The sequence below is a fragment of the Oryzias latipes genome, chromosome 16, assembly GCF_002234675.1.
Source record: "Oryzias latipes chromosome 16, ASM223467v1".
NCBI classification, from domain to species: Eukaryota; Metazoa; Chordata; class Actinopteri; order Beloniformes; family Adrianichthyidae; genus Oryzias; species Oryzias latipes.
In genome coordinates this window covers 9745871-9764025 of record NC_019874.2, presented here as the reverse complement: position 1 = coordinate 9764025, position 18155 = coordinate 9745871, and the positions used below count along the sequence as shown (strand labels likewise).

Genomic DNA, 18155 nt, shown 5'->3' with positions numbered 1-18155 from the left:
TGAGTTAATCTATTTTATAGTTTTACATAGTTTTTGTAATCCACTTCTGATCAGATAGATTCTTTTGATTAACAAAATCCAGTGCCTAGTAATGATTGATTATCTTGAGAAAACATTCATTCATGATTCAGTAAACAGTAACGGTTAACCGATATGTAAAATCATTGATTATCATTGGAGCATATTATCACAGTAAACCAGTAATTATTGCTACACATTGCAGATTAAGTAAAGAAAATCAATAGCTTGTTGATTGTAATACAAACATTTCAGTAATCATTATTACACATTACAATGTAAAACTCATTGGTTGTAATTAAAAGAGCTTTGATTATTTCACCACAATCACGTTCACACATGTATGTGGAATTATTCAAACACCTGTTGATCCTTAATCCTCTGATCTTTATATCATGAAATCAGAGTTTCTTTATACATTTTCTTGAATATTTGGATATTTGAACAACATTCATTACTTAACCCGTTCCAGAGTTTAGTGCCACACACCGACACACAGAAACTTTCCTTTGTGGTTCTTGAAGTTCCTACATCCTCTCAGTTTGTAGCCGCCTTCATCTTCTAAGAACTGTTTCTGGATATTTCATGGCAATGATTTCCCACTAGCTCCGTATAGAAGTTGTGTGGTGTAAAAAATCAACAAGGTCATAAAGTTTTAAAAGTCTGGATTGATCAAATAAACTGTTTGTACAATCAAGATAGCTTTATGTACAATTCTGACGGCTCATTTCTGAAGTAGAATTAGAGGATGTACCTAAACAGTAAGTGAAAAATAGTAGTATCAATGAGCAGTACAATAACTATCTACTGTCGTTAACTGTATGTTTAGATATATTTATGATTTAAATACTTTTTGAAACTTTAGTTTGTATGTGTCTGTATGACTTCCAACTTAGTTTGTCATCGATAACAATCCCCAAGAATTTGATTTTTGTAACACTTTCAATTGAGAGAGACCTTATTTATTTTAACTGAGAGCTCGCTATTGGCATTGTGGTTCAGTGCCGCCGGCTCCCCGGGGTGTGACTGCTCCGGGTGGCAGGGATGATCAGCTAGGTGTCCTGGCTGGGGGCAGGGCACCGGCAGCCAGCCAACTCCTGGTCCCGGCCCTCCTTGCACAGGAACAGCTCTACCTGTCTACACCGCCCTAAATAGCAGCGAGCGGCACCTTCCCCATAAGGTTGAGTGGCTGGTAGCTCTGGCAGAATGCTCTCACAAGAGGTGGCTCAGATCTTCCTTTAACAGCTGAGAATGACCATCACCTGAGCTACTCCTTTCACCGCCCACACAGCGACACGACAGATTCTTATCACATTTCTATGGAAACTATTCTCGCCAATCAAGACTAAGCTTGTTGGAAGTCCACACCCCTTCCACTGAAAGCAGCTCTGGAGAATCTGTCAATCAAATGCCAGCAGGCGCCACTTGCTTTTACTGAGGCCTCTGATTGGTCAGTGCATAAGTTGAAGAACTTTTGACAAAAAAAAAAAATTAAGAAAAAAATGAGGATTATCAAGAAGATGTTTAAAAAATGTATCCGAGCCAGAATGGTTATTCTGAACAATAGAATGACTGAGTAAGCAGCTGTTTATTTCTCTACTGAAGTCTATGGATTTTGCCTTCTTGGAGCCACTTCCTGTTTGGAACACCAGGGGGCGGAGTCACTCAGTCCAGTACTCTATACAGTCTATGGTTCAACTTCCATGATCACTTCCAGATGCAGAAGTTTAACAAAAATTAAACAAAAGAAAAAACTACGATCCCATTGGCGATTGCTTAAACGTCATCCCGTTCACTGGTCGGGTAGGGGCGGGGCCACAGACCGAGTAGGAAGCTGAAGATCCAGCTGAGGATGGTTAGCATGCAGGTAAGCCTCTGCAGGAGAACGGAAACCATCAATGAATCTAAAATTAGCGCAGTCCCTCGTCTTTATAGTATCTGGAGCTTTTAATCTGAAGATTAGAATCCACGTTAACAACCTATTTAGCATTAACTACACACGGTAAACCGAACCTAACCCGTCCGCGCTAGTATCTATCGGTGAGAGCCGTCCTCACTTCCGGATGTGAAATCCGACAAACGTGTTAGTCTTCATTCTGAACAGTTTCCGTCATCAAGAACAAACATGCCGCTGAATCCCGGAGCCTTCGCTCTGTCGTCAGTCTTCTCACCTTTCTCCCGCCGTCTTCCGGAGACAGAGATCAGCGTTTTCAGAGCAGAATCGACGTCTCTCTCTGTGTAGACGATGGACGAGCTGGATGGATGATCTGACCTTCCGAGCGACACGACCAGAGAGTCAAACACAAGATACGTCATCTGACAAAAGACCTTTCAGTCACAGGAGAAATATATCAACACCGGCTCAGGAGTAGTTCCTCAAACAGAGAAACAGTAGGTTCCACCTCTCCAGTTAGGAAATCTGGTCTTTACAGTGAAGACCAGGGGTCTGGAACCTGAGGCTTAGGGCCACGTGTGGTTCCTCCAGATCTCTGTTGTAGTTCCTTTAGATCGCTGTTTCGATTCCTGTAATTCAATGTTGTGGCTCCTCTAGTACAGGGACCACAAGCCACAACCTTCTGTGGTGCAGAGATAAAAGTTGGTGACCACAAATGATAGAAGCCGTGAAATGGATCCAAAGTCATAAGAAAGCTGAAGTTGGCTCACAAAAGTCCACTGTACCTTGTTCCAAATTGATAAGCCGTCCCAGTAAGCACCACGACACATATATTAACCCTTAATATTTTCCAATTCCAAAACCAAGTTCTTCAATGGTGAAGTGAACATGTGCAAACGGCGTGCGCAGCCACATCTGTTGTGGTACCTACCTCTACATCTCTATTGTGAATCTTTTGGCTTTGAAGAAAAAAATCCAATCCGTGTGCGTCTTTGTTTTCCTCGTTGAGTTGGAATCTGCATCAGAACTTTACGGCTGGATAGCTCTGATATCGCTCGCCATTCATGTTACACTGCTAATGTTAGCTTGGGGTTGTGAGGGGCTCCAGGGTAGCAGTAGAGCGGAGCGATGATGGGAAATGGGGGAGGGCTTACTCCGTGCCAACAGTCCTGGCCACAACTCAGAGAGGAATTTCGGACAAAGCCCTGTCGCTCGGCAGAAACTATGTTCTAGAGAACAACTCAGGTCTTTGGCACCATTATAATTAATACAGCTGGGAACAGCTGGAAAAGATCAAAAGGTTGGAGTGGGGCCTAATGAGATATCGACCCCTGTATTACAAGGGCTTTGGACTTGAATCTCCAGCAGGACGTCTGCACTAATTTGTCAGATCAGATTCATTTTAATGTGAGTCAAAGGTAAACTGGACATATTTTCAAGACTGGTTATAGTGTAGGGTTCTTGGTTCCACTGCTTTTAGTTTCTGTTGTGCAGCACATTCACACAGCTGTCAACATCAAACCGGGCTCATGGATGGATTAGAGAACAGAAAATGCAGATGGTGTAAATACATTGAAGGATGAAGTACTATTCCTCTGATCTAAAACTGATCCTAATTTAGACTTTATATAGAAGTTAAGTATATTTTTGTATTAAACTGTCTCTCTGTGTGAGCCTGTCTGTTAGCTTTTTCATAAAATTAATTTATGTGATCATAAACTCGTGTGACTCACGAACAAAACGATTTGTTCGGTGACCTGATTTTTGTAGATTTTTACTAACCCTTGTGCTATCTTGTGGGGTCCAGATGACCCCACCCTTACATTGACGTGTTCTCCCTACCATGACAAAGGTGGATAAAGGTGAAGAGGATTTTATGTAATCCGTGGAGACCAGTGAAGATCACTAATCATGGAAGAAAAAAGGTTCAGCGTGCTGTTTTGTATGGTCCAGATGAACCAACTCCCAACGTTGACGTGCCTCCAAGGCACGTCAACGTTGGGAGATGGCACAAGGGCTAAGAGAGATGAAAAAGTTCTGTTAGAGTTTAAGATTCCTGACAGAAAACCTTTATGACAAACTGTGGTCTCAAACAAAGAGGTTGATCACATGAAGTCACTTCATTTGTCCTGAGCTCTGCTGTGAAACTTTCTACATGACCTGAAAGTTAACACGTGTGAGTATCTTGCAGCTGTCATCCCTACCCATCAAATAATGGGCGTGCCATAAAGGTGCAGGGAGTCCGGGGGCCGTTGGAGGTCGCCTCTAACCTCGGGAAGGATGAAGAGTCCAGTGCACAGATGCAGGGATGTTGATCACGGGCGTGGGCAGACCGGGACAGTGGCAGTGTCCGAGTGCTTGCAGGCTGAGCAACGCATCCCCGTCTCCAAAGATGTCATCACTTCATCTTCCACTTCCGGCCTGTGGTTCATCAGAGACACCTGTGGCATCGTGTGTGCCGTCATCACATGGCTCCTGGTTTTCTATGCAGAGTTTGTGGTGGTGTTCGTGATGCTGCTGCCCTCCAAGAATCTGATATACAGTGTTGTGAATGGGACTGTGTTTAACAGCCTGGCCTTTTTGGCCCTCGCTTCTCACCTCAGGGCCATGTGCACAGACCCTGTAAGTCCTCACAGCCTCACTGATACCGTCATGCTCTTGATCCGCCTCTTCTCTGGCCTTTCATTGTGTGGTGAACAGCCTACGGTGAAGTCCTTTCATATTGGTTTGCTGACAGGGAGCAGTGCCAAAAGGGAACGCCACTAAGGAGTACATAGAAAGCCTTCAATTGAAACCAGGACAGGTGGTCTACAAATGTCCCAAATGCTGCAGCATCAAGCCTGACCGAGCACACCACTGCAGGTAGGATGTACGGACGTGTCAGGATGTCTGGAGATCTGCAGAGCAAAACATTGGCACTATTGAAAGCACGTTGTTTTCAACATTGTCTTTTCATAGGTGAACTTTATGAGCTGATCAGCAGGAAGTAGACAATGTGATCTCTGTTGTTCAGTGTGTGCAGGAGGTGCATACGGAAGATGGACCATCACTGTCCATGGGTCAATAACTGCGTGGGAGAGAACAACCAAAAGTACTTTGTGCTATTCACAGTAAGTAACTGCCTTTTGTTGTAAAGTGAACTTTGGTAGCTGAGATGTGTCTTTTCCCTTCTGGAGCACTGATTTCTAAAATCTGACAGAGTTCTCACTCAGCCTGTGAGCACGGTTTTCATTGAACCTACCTTTTTTGACCCAGATGTACATTGCACTCGTCTCTCTCCATTCTCTGGTCATGGTGGTCTTCCATTTCCTCTACTGCTTTGAAGATGACTGGACAAGTGAGTACTCTTCAGTTTTCCTTTTCACTCATCCCGGTGTTTGTTTGGACTAAGATATCTTAGAAACAAACAAATGTATGGAATTTAATGGAACTCAACCTCATGCTTCTAAACCAGGGGTGGGTAAACTACCACCCAGGGGCCATCAGCGCCCTGTTAAATTATTTAATATGGCCCGCCAAACTGGAGTAGATTATATTGATAATACTCAATCTTTTATTTTCCTTGTAGTTCTAGTGTTTGTCCATAGATGGCGCTCTACAAATACATTGACGTTAGCTGCAAAAGGTTCTTCTGCATTCATGTGGTGGTAGAAGATTTGTTGTTTTTCTTACGTTCATGTGTGTTTTCCCAGTCGGAAAGTCATTTTTTTCCCATCATTCCAACCCCACGTTACGCAGTTCTTTAAGTTTGGGTTTTTCCCTGAAGAACATCAACCCATCGGTGCACTTCTTACTAAAATGAGAAAACAAAGAAAGCCCTATAAGGTGCATTTTATTTTATTTTATTTAACCTTTATTTATCCAGGCGAGACAGATTAAGAAAAGAAATTCTTATTTTCAACTGTGGCCTGGCAAAAGGCCTTAGAGGACAGAAAATGAGTTGCAGTAGAGATGTAGAACAAAAAACCAGAATAAAACAGTAGTAACACAGACAATCATTAAAATAATACAATTATTACAATTATTAGATGCATAAAACTAAGTTGCATCAATATTTTTAGTTAAAATGATCACTAAGATTCCCTTTAAAAGTCTTTTTTTATTTTTTTAAACCTTTATTTAACCAGATAAGCTATGGAGAACATGTTCTTATGTACAATAACAACCAGGGAAAATAAAAGTGTCCATTGTCAGGGTTTTTTTAATGAATTATTCCTGTTTCTGGGCTTTGCAGACTGAAAGGATAAAGAACCCAAAGAGGAGTTTGATTTAGGGACCGATAACAAAATCCGTTTGTGCAGAGCGGGTGTTGTACATGGAGGGGGTGAAGAGTACAGCAGAAAGGCCAAGGAGAGTTTTTTAAATTAACAGAAACCAATTTGATGTCAAGTGAGTAAGGAAGTCCAATTTAGTGAAGATTAGAGGGAATAGTGGTGGGTTTTGAAAGGAGCGTGTTTTAAATCGTATGGCAGAATGGGAAAGAGGGTCCAGTTTTTTCAGCAAATGCTTATTAGCTGAAAATGACATCAAACAGGGAAGGATGGTCATTTGGACCAATGTTTTCTTAGAGCCAGAGAGTTCTGAAACCTGATTGGACAGGAGATGAGATATTGTGACAATCCAAGTAATGTGTAAGTTGATTGACAGGTCTTTCTAAAACCTTTGCAAGACGAGGAAGAGTTGAGACAGGTCTGTAACAGTTGGGGTCAGACCGATCCCCACCCTTAAAGAGGAGGTGCACCGCAGCAGAGTTCAGCAGTACAAAGAGAGAGGCTGAAAATATTTGCGATGGGGCCTGCAATGAAATGGCTCAGCCCATTTAAACCTGGAGGCTGTTTTGCAGCTCCTCCAAGAGCTCACATTCCAGAAATGACTCTAAGCTGTTCTTTAAAAATAGTTTGGTTTTGCTTTGCGGGCGACTTGTTTCTGATTTGTTTACATGCCAGAAGATCTGCTGCACTTTTTTTTCCATGCTTTGATCTTTTCTCGGAGAACAACACTAAGTTCATGGTGAAACCAGAGGCTGGGACCTTTACTTTGAGCCGCTTATTAGTGACATCACTGAATAGCTCGCTAAATAGTTGCATTGCATTATCAACAGTCGGAATCGAGCTGATTTTAGGCCACATCTGCCAGGTCACGTAAGAATGCTTGGGATTCAAATGAAAATCATACAGATGCTGCATTGCATCTGTATTCATGTTGCGATGTGAGGATGCTTGTTTCCAGGTCCTGGAGATGTTGAGGGGTCTGTTGGTAAAAGCCAGTCTGTATCCCCCCCCCCAGAGCAGTAGAGTAGCAGCACTCTGAGTCTTACTGCAGTACTTCTTTATGTAGTTTTTCTGGCCTTTTCATGTCCCTCCATCCCCCAGAGTGCAGTTCCTTCTCTCCTCCAGCAACAGTCATCCTCCTCATACTCCTGTGCTTTGAGGGCCTCCTCTTCCTCATCTTCACCTCTGTGATGTTCGGCACCCAAGTCCACTCCATCTGTACCGATGAGACTGTAAGTGACCCTTTTAGAGATCTTTTTCACTCATTCCCCTCTCTACTATTCTCTGCTTCCTTCTTTCTGCTACTGAGACGCCTGTTTAACACTAACCACCACCCCCCCTTTTCCTTATGTGAACATGACCCCCCCCCCCCCCACACACACACCTCGCAGCCTGCATAAGAGCAGGCAACTGAGAGCTAACAAAGGGGAGTCAATGCCGTGAAGAAACGGCTGTGGTGGAGCGTTTGAGGTGGCTCTAGAACAAAAAAAAGCACAATCTGAATGCATAGGTGCCAGTTAACCTGAGTGAAGAGACGGAGAACAGACTGGAGGTGCGGTCAGATGGAGCGCTGAACCATCTGACCGCAAGGCTGCCTCTGATGGAGCTTCCTCCTGGATTCAACCCCCATTTCTGCATGAAACTTTGACTCCCGTTTTACGGTTGGATGACTTTTGCACACTGCATTGTTTATGTGGAGGTGGGAGGAGTCTGTGTCCCCCCTCGCTCTGCCGTGGTCACATGGACCTCTGCCAGTGTGCTGCTGGTGTTAAAGTCCCACTACAATCATCTTCAGATCTGTTGTGATCCCAGTGGTTTATCCGAAATCCGAAAGATGTCATTTTCTTGGACATAGTTTCTGCAGAGCGGCAAGAATTTGTTCGAATTTCACCTCTGGGTTGTGGGCGGGACTGTTGATGCGGGATGAGCCAGTGCTCATTTCCCATCAGCCCTCTGTTTCCCCTCTCTCCCACTAGCTTACAGCCCCTCACAACCCAAGCGAACTTTAGCGGTGCAACAAAAACGGCGAGCAATATCAGAGCCATCCAGCTGTACGTTTTAGATCCAGATTCCAGCTCAGACGAGGAAAACAAAGACGTTCACGGATCTATTTGTCTGCAGGTGGATGCATCAGAATGGAGCGGAGCAGGAAGACTGTAGCTGCTGATTGTAGCTTCTAAATAACTGCTACAAAGTTTTTCCAACTGCATTTTTTTGTTCTGCTCCCGATTCACAATGATTTGAATAAAAAATACTCTGAAATGCAGTTTTAATCTTAATTCTCTTTACAATGTCCTCCATCCTGAGAAAAACTGCTACATGTTAAAAACCCCATTTTCAACAGATTTAAATCTTCCAAACCAAATTCCTCTTTATGTTCCGTATTGGGAGTGAAGCTATGCTGTGTGAAAAGAGCATTTTTACCAACATGAAAGTCTTCTTATGTTCTAAAAAGTCTTTGGAATGTGGTTTGGGATTAACCCGCAGGTCTCCAACTCACACCGTCTGAAGTTTGGTTGTCTTTCGTTTTCAGGGCATAGAGCAGTTGAAAAAGGAAGAGAGAAGATGGGCTAAAAAAACTAAGTGGATGAACATGAGGGCGGTATTTGGACACCACTTCTCCTTTTTGTGGTTTAGCCCCTTCTCTACCCCTGACCATGGGAAGGCGGAGACCTATCAGTATGTGGTGTGAGAGTCTCCGCTCCCCTCCGGGACTTACCCCCCCCCCTACACAGGCTTTGAGCAGCCTTTCCTGTGCTTCTCTGTGCTCCCTCTTCATTTTTGTGTTGCCTTTAGTCAGTCGAGTCGCAGAGAAAAAGACTGAATTTGCTCCTTAATGGTTTCAGAGAACCTCTGTTCTTTGTGGATTTCATTAAGATGTTCTTTTATCCAGAAAAAAAGGATCAGAAGGTCTTTTTTGGGTAAGATTGACCCTGTACCTGACAGTCAAGAAGCTGATACGAAACACAAACATCTTCACTTAGTCAGAATCCAGAAAACAAGTCAGCAAATGAATGACACCTTTGCTTTCCGTACCAGCCAGCTTAGACTGTGGACTCAACTGAGAGAGAAATGCTTCAAAGGCAGCTCTCTGCAGTCACATGTTCCCCACGCTGCATCTGAATGGATGTGACAGCATTGCTGTCTAAATCATTACGGGTGAGAGATCAAGCAGCAGGAAAGTTCGGCTGCAGGACGACCCCCTGCACAACATCCAGACCAAAAGAAGGTTCTGATCCGCTGCGTCAGTGAACGCAGCTCAACTTGTAACTCAGGATCTTCTGTTTCAATCAATAAACTGGAGCTGCAGCTGTTTCATGTGGAGAGATGGAGATAAGAAGTTAGAACTGAGCCTGTTGGACTTTTAAACGTTTAAACACTAAACTCTGCTTTTCCTTTTGGGGAATTTTGGCTTTTTTCTCTCATCTGTGCAGTTTTACATTCATGAATCAGATGTTGAGTTTTCAGATTAGAGAATTCCGGATTCAATCAAGATAAAGCTCCCTATTCACTGTCTGACATGCTTTAAAATGTAAAGCACATGTCCATTCTCCTTATACATATAATGTAACCCCCTGTGTTTGTGTGATGGGAGGGGTCTTCTTGGTTTCTCCTCCTCAGACCAGCTGTTTTTCAAGTCAAATCTGCACTTTCTCTGTGGGTTTTCTCCTTTGATCTTTGTGTTTGGATGCATGTGGATGGATCTCCTCTTTTTCATGTCTTTAAAACAATTTTCTGTTTTGTTTTTTGTTTTTTACACAAATGTAAACTTTTTTAATATTTCTGACATATTTCAGTAAATAGAATAAATTCTTCTCAGCTGCAGTGTATGTGCGTCTTTCCTGGGTGGTGGGGGGGGAGAGTTTGACCCTTTTTCTGCTCACACCTTTGCCCCTCCATGTCTGAGATCTGCCTCTTTCCCGGTGTCCCGTCACTCTCATGTGTTCTACTTCAGTAACTCAGCTTTCTGAGGCAGACATCTGTAATGATCCTAACAGGTAAGCTGCCCCACCCTGCATGCAGACCCCCCCCCCTCCCCCCTGCCCAGCCTTCCCCTCTGCCTTTACTGTCGTTCAGCCGACCTGAGTGGATGACTGGCTTTTGTGCAGACTCTGTCCTCAGGCCTTGGACATGCATGACAGTCCTGCATGTCCCCCCCCTCCCCCCCACTGTTTCTGAATCAATGTTTTTGGGACTTTTACCTGAGGTGAAAGCTGCCCTGTCCGGACTGGCCATGAAGCTCTCACTGCACTGCAGTGAATCCACTCATTCAGCTGCTCTGACACTTTGTTCAGCTCTCGTTCCATTTGAAGGAAACGGTTTTTGGCGCTCACCGTCACACCTGCATGTTGGGTTTGTGGGATTGGGAATTGTACCAGCAGACTATCTGCAGCTTCACTTCAGTGCTCGTCCTGGTGTTGGTATGCAACAGTTTCTGTTAGCTGTGTAACATTTTCCTCATCTGGAAGGAATTTACCAGTTTTCTTATGGAAGTCACCGTTTGATTTCAAATGGTTGAACTCATCTTTGATCACACTTGGTTGTAAAAAAAAAACAGTAAACATTTTCTGAGGCCATTACTTTAGACTTGTTGTAATCTGACTTTTTTTTCCTGAAGTCAAATTTAAATTCCTAGTCCGATCAACTTTTAAACTATTTTCAAAGCATTCCCAGTGGTCTTTTCATTAGGATTTTACCAGTTTCATACAGCCAAAATCCAAAAAGCGTTTTGTTTTCCAGGACATAGTTTCTGCAGAGCGACAGATGTTCATTAGAAATTCACCTCTGAGTTTTGGACCGGCATGTTTGCTGCGCTCATTTCCCATCATACCTTATGTTTACTCTCTCCCACTAGCTTACAGCCCCTCACACCCCCAACCTAACATTAACAGTGCAACATAAATGGCGAGCGGTATCAGAGCTCTCCAGCCGTACAGTTTAGATCCAGATTCCAGCTCAGACGAGGAAAACAAAGGCGTTTATGGATCTATTGGTCTGCAGGTGGATGAGTCAGAATGGGGCGGAGCAGGAAGACTTTGGCCCGCCCACTGAAGCACCTACGTCACTGCTACAAGCTTTTTCCAACAGCATTGTTTTTTTCATCTGCTCCTGATTCACCACGATTTAAAGAAATACTTGAATGTAGTTTTAATCTTCTTCATGAATGTCCTCCATTATGACAAAATGTTACATAGTAAAACCACCAAAAACACAATTTTCATTGGAGCTGTTTAAGCCGTTCTTAAGAAAGGGGTTTGTGCTGCACTTTACTGGAGCCTGAAGGCTGAGGTTCTAAGCTCCCTGCAGGCGCTCGTGAGTGGTAGACCACTGCAGCACATGCTCGGTGCATTTCAGAGGTCCTGGCCAGTGCAAAGCGCCACAACTGAAAGTCCTTCAAGCTCTTTCAAAGCAGATCATTTCAAATCTTTTAGCAGACCGAGTGTATTAAAGTAGGCCATTACTGTTCTTAGCTTTGAACTCTGCTGGCCTCACTCTTGTGTCTTCTTCAGGGAATTGAACGCCTAAAAGGAGAGACAGGAAAGTGGGGGAAGATGCCTTGTTGGGAGGCCATGCAGGAGGCATTTGGAGGCCCTCTGGCCTTTTCATGGTGCAGCCCCTTCACGGGCCTCAGCTGCCGAAAGGACTCTGAAGGCCACGCCGCAGTCATGCAGGGGGAGATCATCGAGGAAGACGTCATCACCATCCCGCTCAGCTAGAGCACTACACACCTGCGGCTCTGCACAACCTTTTTAGAATTTTGGGACTTTTCAGAGTGATAAACCTTTAAACTTAATTTGTTTCATTTTGTTGGAAAATGCAGCTACTGTGAGGATTTATAGCTTTTACCAAAAAATGTGCAGGAACGACAGCAAAGAGACATAAAAGTCTCTGCTGGTTTTCCTCTTCCTCTCTAAAGACAGACTCTGTGCCTTTTTCTACCCCACCATCAGGTATGCAGTCTCCATGTGTCACTTTCTTCTGTCTGGGTTTATCACCATCTTCTCTTCTGGTAAACCCAGCAGACCTACTTTCAAAGAGAAAAATTAAACTGCTTGTCTCCATCACTAAGAGTATTTTCTGTTATCAGTTCATCTGAGCAATTTTATGGGGCTTTTTAGTGGCTGGAGGAGGAGTGTCCGCGATGCCGAGGAGTGGAAAAACAATGCCGTCGAGAGCTTCGGTGCCCGGCTGTACCACATGACTGATTCGTGAAATGGTTTAGATTGTGCCATGAGTTTGGACAGCAGCATGAAGTCCTTAGGCTCCATTCAAAATGTGGATGGAAAGTTGCAGTTAGTAAGAGTTTGGAGAAAATGTAGTTTAGGCTCTTCTGAGATCCGTCCATTAAAGGTAGAATTCTCCTTTCCAAGGCTGAAGGGCTCTCTAGTCACTTATGCAGCTCAGTCTCTATATGTCAGCAAATTGACAAGCAAAGCTGTACATAAATTATGTGACTTTGTCTGGAGAAATCAAACACATCATATCAGGATATCAGTTCTGATGAATGACTACAGTAATGGTGGTCTGAACTTTTTGGATTTCATTACTTGTGACTTTTTAAATTAATGTGGGTCAGAAGGTTTCTGAAACATCCAAACTCTTTATGGATTTTTATCCCCAAACTCTGTTTTCTCTCAGGTGGGTGGCCTCAACATAACTTCTCTCCTCGCAGGTTCTACATCTGGAATAATGTAAATATTCCAGTATAAAACTGTCTTCATACAGCGATGGTTTGATAATAGCACTTCAATCATCAGGGTCAACTCTACACCTAAACTGAATTCATCCAACCTCAGGACTTTTCAGTCGTCTTTCCTGCTGCTCTTCTTCATCTCACCTATTGAATGGAACAGGTGCATCTGACCGCCAGCATCAGCTTCAACATAACTGTTGAAAAAAATCTGCTTTTCTACAAAATAAATAAATAAAGCTATCCTGAGATTGTTCCAGCTGAATCTCCAGCAATGATGTTTTGGACTTCCCTCCTTGCCCTCTGCCAAGAAAATTTGTATTGAACAATAAGGTCCAAGAAGTTTCATGAAACCCTTGTGCTATCCGAGGCACTTTAACATTGGGAGTTGGGTCATCTAGACCCACTAGACAGTGCTTTGAACCTTTTTTCTTTTAATGATCTGTGATCTTCACTGGTGTCCATGGATTACATGAAATCTTTCCACTTTTATCCACCTTTGTCATGGTAGGGAGAACACGTCAATGTAAGGGTGGGGTCATCTAAGATAGCACAAGGGTTAAAGACTCTTACATAGATTTTATCCAACCAATCAGTTCATGCAAAGGTTTAAGAGAGATCTGAATAAAAACTGTAAATTCTATGAACTCTATGAAGAAACATTAATAAATGTAATTTGGACATCTGAGCAAACTAAACTAGTTTGGAACAAATTACCGAATGGAATCAGGACTCGTATCCCCTTTTCTTCCAGACTATGAAGAACATTCTGTTTGGTTTCACTGATTATGATAATAAGGTAAAAAGCCTGATTTTATTAACAAATATTACATTCATAAAACTATATTTAGCAATAAAACTCCAGGTTTCTTTGAATTAAATACTCCAAACAGACATTTACACACGGTTTCTCTCAGTACCAACAAAAACTGTTAAAACCCTTCATCAGTTACAGCTTTACAGAAAAAAACAACGTTATGTGCCAAAGTGGAAAGAGATGGTGAAATACGTTGACTGCACACAAAGGCAGGAGGCGGGGTTCTAGAGTTAAAACTAAATTTTGATCACACGATTATAAAAACTCAAGACGTTTTTTTTTTAACTTACATGCACACCATAAACTAAACAGAAATAGTTCAGTCGGCAGAGGACCTGAATAAATGAGGGAGGTGGAGGTTTTAGACGGACGGACGGACAGTTGGAGTTTATTCCAGACTCGTAGTCCAATCAATAAAAGTACCCAGACCCACTACATTAAAAAAAGCAGCATGTCAAGAATACACCAGTTAAGAAGCAGTATACAAAAATAACAATAGTTAATGAAAAGTAAAAGAGAAATTCGTAAAAAAATATATGAATAAAATAAAAAGATTACTTATGCATAAAACACCATAAACATTAGACAGGCCCTCCAGTGTTTCCATATATATATATATATAGATAGATATCCTCTTTTGTCTTTTTTATAGATGCCATCTATCATCTTTTTTATCATTATGGGACTTTTTTTAGACTTGTAATTTTCATACATGCTAAGAAGCTAGACTTATCTGAAAAACAAGTGCAGGAATATGGCATTTTTTGAAACAAAAATGTCCTCGACTCAAGTCTCTTCACGTTTCTTAGTTCTTAAACAGTGGTGGAGATTCTCCTGCTGGTCTGAGATGAGAGGACGCTCCAAGAGGTGGCTAATCACAGACCACAGTTCCCAGCATCCATGAAGCTTTGAAGCCTTGTGAACTGCATGTACCATCAAAGTGCTTCAGACAAAAAACAGCTAAAGTTTCAAACCAGTCCCAAGTATTTATTTAAACCAGCACACCCTAACTTACTTAACCACCTCGTGGAAAAAACAGTTTTCTGTCACCAAGTGGTTCATCTCTGCCACTATAGATTGTTTTCAAAGCTTTGGTGTAGGACCAAAGGATCCTGACAACCGCAGTAGTGAGCCGTCCTCCGAAGACTATCGGTCACTTCTCTGCTTCGGTGAAGGTCTGGCGCCTCACTTATCCTTGGAGCTGCGGTCTACCGGCGGCATCTGAGCGGTTCCGTGAAGCAGCAGCAGTCCACACAGAGTGAGGCTGATGCCTGTCCACCACAAAGGCCCGTGGTTCTCCCCAAACATCAGCCGCCCCAGGATCCCCTGCAGCCGGACATTCAGGGTCACTGCGTGATCACAACGGCAATGAGGAGAAGCGAGGTGCTCACAGAAAAGATGAAGCTGGAGCCGGTGGTGGTGAGGGTGGTCCTGGCTGTGGAGGAGGAGTGACGGAGGGCTCTGGAGAAGAAGGTCCACATCAGAGCGTTGCAGCTGAGCATCAGGCCACCACACAGCAGCCGCAGCAGAACATGGATCTGCCGGGACAGCAGGAAGCCACCATGACTCTGTGCTTACAAAGCAAAAAAAGAAATAAAACAGCCCAACATCTAAATGACGACACTTTTGGTCATCTATGCTCAGTCCTGACGGCTACACTTTAGGTAGGTACCACAAAGGGTGTCGCTGTGCATGCCGTTTACTTCACCATTGAAGAACTTGGTTTTGGAATTGGAAAATCTACAGTGTTGATATATGTGTCGTGGTGCTTACTGACATAAGTTATACTCTGATTTCGATTTAGAACAAGGTACAGTGGACTTAGTGGACATTTGTGAGCCAACGGCAGCTTTCTCATGACTTTTAATCGATTTCACAGATTCGTGAAAGCTAAAAGATAAACTAGGGCGCCAGAACCACCCCCTGAACTTTGAGGAAATTTTGTGTGACGTTCATCATTGCAGACCCGAATCCCACACCTCCGCAGTAAGGAGAGGTCACAGGTTCAAACCCTTAATACAGAATATTAAACTGCACTCGGCAGACGTAAAGCATCTAACATAAAATGAACGATCTTCTGAAAAATATTAAAAATTGCAGCATCACTTCAATAATGTCCTGTGAAAAATTGATGGTGTTTAGTCAGAGTACAGACATGGAAGATGTAGTGTTGTGATTACCAAGTTTTGTATCCACAAACAAACAAGACCATCATCAGCAATATCTAAAATATTAACTTGCTGAGCTTGAGGTCTATTGGGCTATTGTGTTTATTATCTGTGTTCGGAATTGGAAGCTCCATCGTTTGTGGTATCTCTGACTGGACCACAGAAAGTTGTGGCTTGTGCGGTCCCTACTTTAGGGCCATTCACCTCTTTCAAACATCAATTCATTTTCTGTTTGCTGTTACCCATTGGCTACATGCGGCCCCCCCGGGGACGTCGGCCTCGCACAGCTTCAGGAGGTCCCCCCCCAGGGACAACTTGGCAGCCAGAGAGGCGGCAGCAGCCAGGAGACCGGCCGTCAGCGCGGACAGAGTCCCACCAGACATAATGAAAGCAGAGCAGGAGACCGACTTCCGTTGACAGCAGGGTCGAGCTTCCGGTGATGGTGACATTTCAAAATAAGAGCCAGAAGCTCATCAATAACACACTCAAAACCAAAAATGATCTTACATTTGTGGGCTTAAAACATTCACTGTTTGTTAGGTCCCAATGAAAAAAATCCTTACTGAAAATCCATGAAAGGAAACAAAAAACATCCACGTAACTCTTTTATTCTGAAGTGCCATATTTACCCGGAAGAGTTCGTACTCAATTCCACCAGTTAGAGCTGCCCTCACCGTCACGAGGGGCTGCTTCATGATGATGTTTCCGTGGGTAGAAGCTTTGGAAGCGTCTCATTGAGGATGGATAAAAAGAGGAGCGGCGGGGTTTCGTGGGTGAAGCCGGCAGAACCCACCTTCCTGAAGAAGTTCAAAACGGACGTTGGATACAAGGAGGGGCCGAACGTGGACACCAAGGTACCGAGAGGCGGTTCCACGAGCTGAAACGACACCGGAAACGCTTCTGTCCTACAACAACAAAGCCGTGAATTCACTTTGGGTTTTATCCGTTTAGTCCATTGAAAAGCCTTGACGTAGATTCACGAGGACAGAAATCGCCTCTGCGTCGACGATTGAAGTTTAATATGCTCCTCATTTCCAGTATTTTCAGTCACAGACACACATAGACATACATAGACAGATTCATAGTCACATACACAGATTGGTGAAGCCAACATCAGCCCAGGAGGCCCAGTTGGTGATCCGCTCATCCTTCTGATGATGCTGTTGTGTAGAACTCAGCGTCATCCACACTGCTATGAAGGGGATTCGGACCTGCAACACCTGCACTGTTTGACCAAAAGAGTAAATCCTTTGAAACGAATGTCCCATCAGTCAAAATCTTGTTCTGCTCCTCAGCGCCAGGTGATTCCCACACCTGAGGATGACAGCGGCAGTGATCGAGAGGATGAACAACCACAAGTTGTTGTTCTGACAGACGGAGACCTGTCTGCAGAGATGATCAAGGATATAAAAGCTGGAGGTGCAGCAGAAAAAGGTAAAAAAAAAAAAAAAAAAAATTTCTCCTTCTGAGTTGAAGCCAACACCCTAATTTCTTTACCTGTGCACCACACCCTCTACCCTCAATTGCCCCCCACAGATGAAAAATCAGACGGTAAAATCCTCTTCAAGAAACCAGCCAAGCGCTCTTCTGCAGAGAAATTCCAGGGTATCTCTGCCAGCTCCAGCAAGAAGAAGAAGAAGAAGGAGGATGAGGAGGAGGAGGGAGGAGAAAGGGAAGGGGTTGAAAAGAAAGCAGGAAAGAAAATAAAAAATATCAGCCTTCTTTCATTTGGAGGGGATGATGAAGACGAGGAAGACTAAATGTTAAACAGACTGTTGGGTTCTGGTCCTCCACTTCCTGGCTGTTGGTTTCCAGTCACCGCATACCTGAATACCAGAATCCGAAGAACCAAACCAGAGGCTGCATGATGGACCAATCAGGACTCGTCCAACCCTCTGCCCTGTCCCCAAGGCAAGAAAACTGAAACCTTTTTAAAGTTAGCATCAACGCTGCCGTTTTGTGAAAATGTTCAGAGTTTTACTGTTTTTTCCCCGTTTAGCATTAAACATTTGAATGATCGGACTCACTGGTTTTTTCTGACTCATGGAAAAGCCTGGATAGCGCAGCAGCATCATCTCATTGCTGAGGTCTTCTTCAAACCGGCCTAGCTCCAGAAACCTCATTCCTGTGACACCAGCCGTTCTTTAAAACAGACTCTGAAGACCTGATCTGTTTCTACAAGCAGCTTCTCACAGAGAGAAGATATGAATCATCATAAAGCTGAGCTAAAGTTTCTGATGCTGCTTGTTGAATGGTCTTTGTAATGCATCTACAGCGTGTGGCCCCAGACACGTCA

At 43.6% G+C, this 18155-nt stretch overlaps 3 protein-coding genes across 6 annotated transcripts; 2 read left to right on the top strand and 1 right to left on the bottom strand.

Moving 5' to 3' along the window:
• The first annotated feature begins 1714 nt into the window (after positions 1–1714).
• LOC101172759 (palmitoyltransferase ZDHHC3) lies at positions 1715–12252 on the top strand. Of its 4 annotated transcripts, none has more exons than XM_023964178.1 (7): positions 1715–1885; positions 4104–4534; positions 4650–4774; positions 4926–5022; positions 5168–5249; positions 7285–7415; positions 11694–12252. In XM_023964178.1, exons 2-7 carry the CDS (start codon positions 4193–4195, stop codon positions 11898–11900), a joined length of 984 nt encoding a protein of 327 aa, XP_023819946.1. In that variant the 5' UTR covers positions 1715–1885; positions 4104–4192; the 3' UTR covers positions 11901–12252. The 4 variants fall into 4 exon arrangements, with proteins under 4 accessions (XP_023819946.1, XP_023819949.1, XP_023819948.1 ...); XM_023964181.1 differs by lacking the exon at positions 11694–12252 and adding an exon at positions 10139–10162; XM_023964180.1 differs by lacking the exon at positions 11694–12252 and adding an exon at positions 8717–10008.
• A 1798-nt stretch (positions 12253–14050) lies between these two features.
• On the bottom strand, positions 14051–16588 carry LOC101174048 (transmembrane protein 42). Its single transcript, XM_004077658.3, has 4 exons — positions 16489–16588; positions 16102–16289; positions 15083–15229; positions 14051–15017 (listed from the first exon to the last, which is right to left on the bottom strand). Exons 2-4 carry the CDS (start codon positions 16240–16242, stop codon positions 14877–14879), a joined length of 429 nt encoding a protein of 142 aa, XP_004077706.3. The 5' UTR covers positions 16243–16289; positions 16489–16588; the 3' UTR covers positions 14051–14876.
• kiaa1143 (KIAA1143 ortholog) lies at positions 16501–17881 on the top strand. Its single transcript, XM_011484950.2, has 3 exons — positions 16501–16713; positions 17155–17293; positions 17396–17881. The coding sequence occupies exons 1-3, from the start codon at positions 16600–16602 to the stop codon at positions 17617–17619; spliced, it is 477 nt and encodes a 158-aa protein (XP_011483252.1). The 5' UTR covers positions 16501–16599; the 3' UTR covers positions 17620–17881.
• The last annotated feature ends 274 nt before the right edge of the window (positions 17882–18155 follow it).

What these genes read in the sequence shown, in the direction of transcription:
- LOC101172759 (XM_023964178.1), top strand. Translation starts at nt 4,193, where the DNA reads ATGAAGAGTCCAGTGCACAGATGCAGGGATGTTGATCACGGGCGTGGG. An exon ending in GGGCCATGTGCACAGACCCT is followed by an intron (nt 4,535 to 4,649) that starts GTAAGTCCTCAC and finishes GTTTGCTGACAG; the next exon opens with GGAGCAGTGCCAAAAGGGAA. An exon ending in CCATCTGTACCGATGAGACT is followed by an intron (nt 7,416 to 11,693) that starts GTAAGTGACCCT and finishes TGTCTTCTTCAG; the next exon opens with GGAATTGAACGCCTAAAAGG.
- LOC101174048 (XM_004077658.3), bottom strand. Translation starts at nt 16,242, where the DNA reads ATGTCTGGTGGGACTCTGTCCGCGCTGACGGCCGGTCTCCTGGCTGCT. An exon ending in GGGCCGCATGTAGCCAATGG is followed by an intron (nt 15,230 to 16,101) that starts GTAACAGCAAAC and finishes CTGTCCCGGCAG; the next exon opens with ATCCATGTTCTGCTGCGGCT. An exon ending in GCTCCAGCTTCATCTTTTCT is followed by an intron (nt 15,018 to 15,082) that starts GTGAGCACCTCG and finishes GTCCGGCTGCAG; the next exon opens with GGGATCCTGGGGCGGCTGAT.
- kiaa1143 (XM_011484950.2), top strand. Translation starts at nt 16,600, where the DNA reads ATGGATAAAAAGAGGAGCGGCGGGGTTTCGTGGGTGAAGCCGGCAGAA. An exon ending in GGCCGAACGTGGACACCAAG is followed by an intron (nt 16,714 to 17,154) that starts GTACCGAGAGGC and finishes TCTGCTCCTCAG; the next exon opens with CGCCAGGTGATTCCCACACC. An exon ending in TGGAGGTGCAGCAGAAAAAG is followed by an intron (nt 17,294 to 17,395) that starts GTAAAAAAAAAA and finishes TGCCCCCCACAG; the next exon opens with ATGAAAAATCAGACGGTAAA.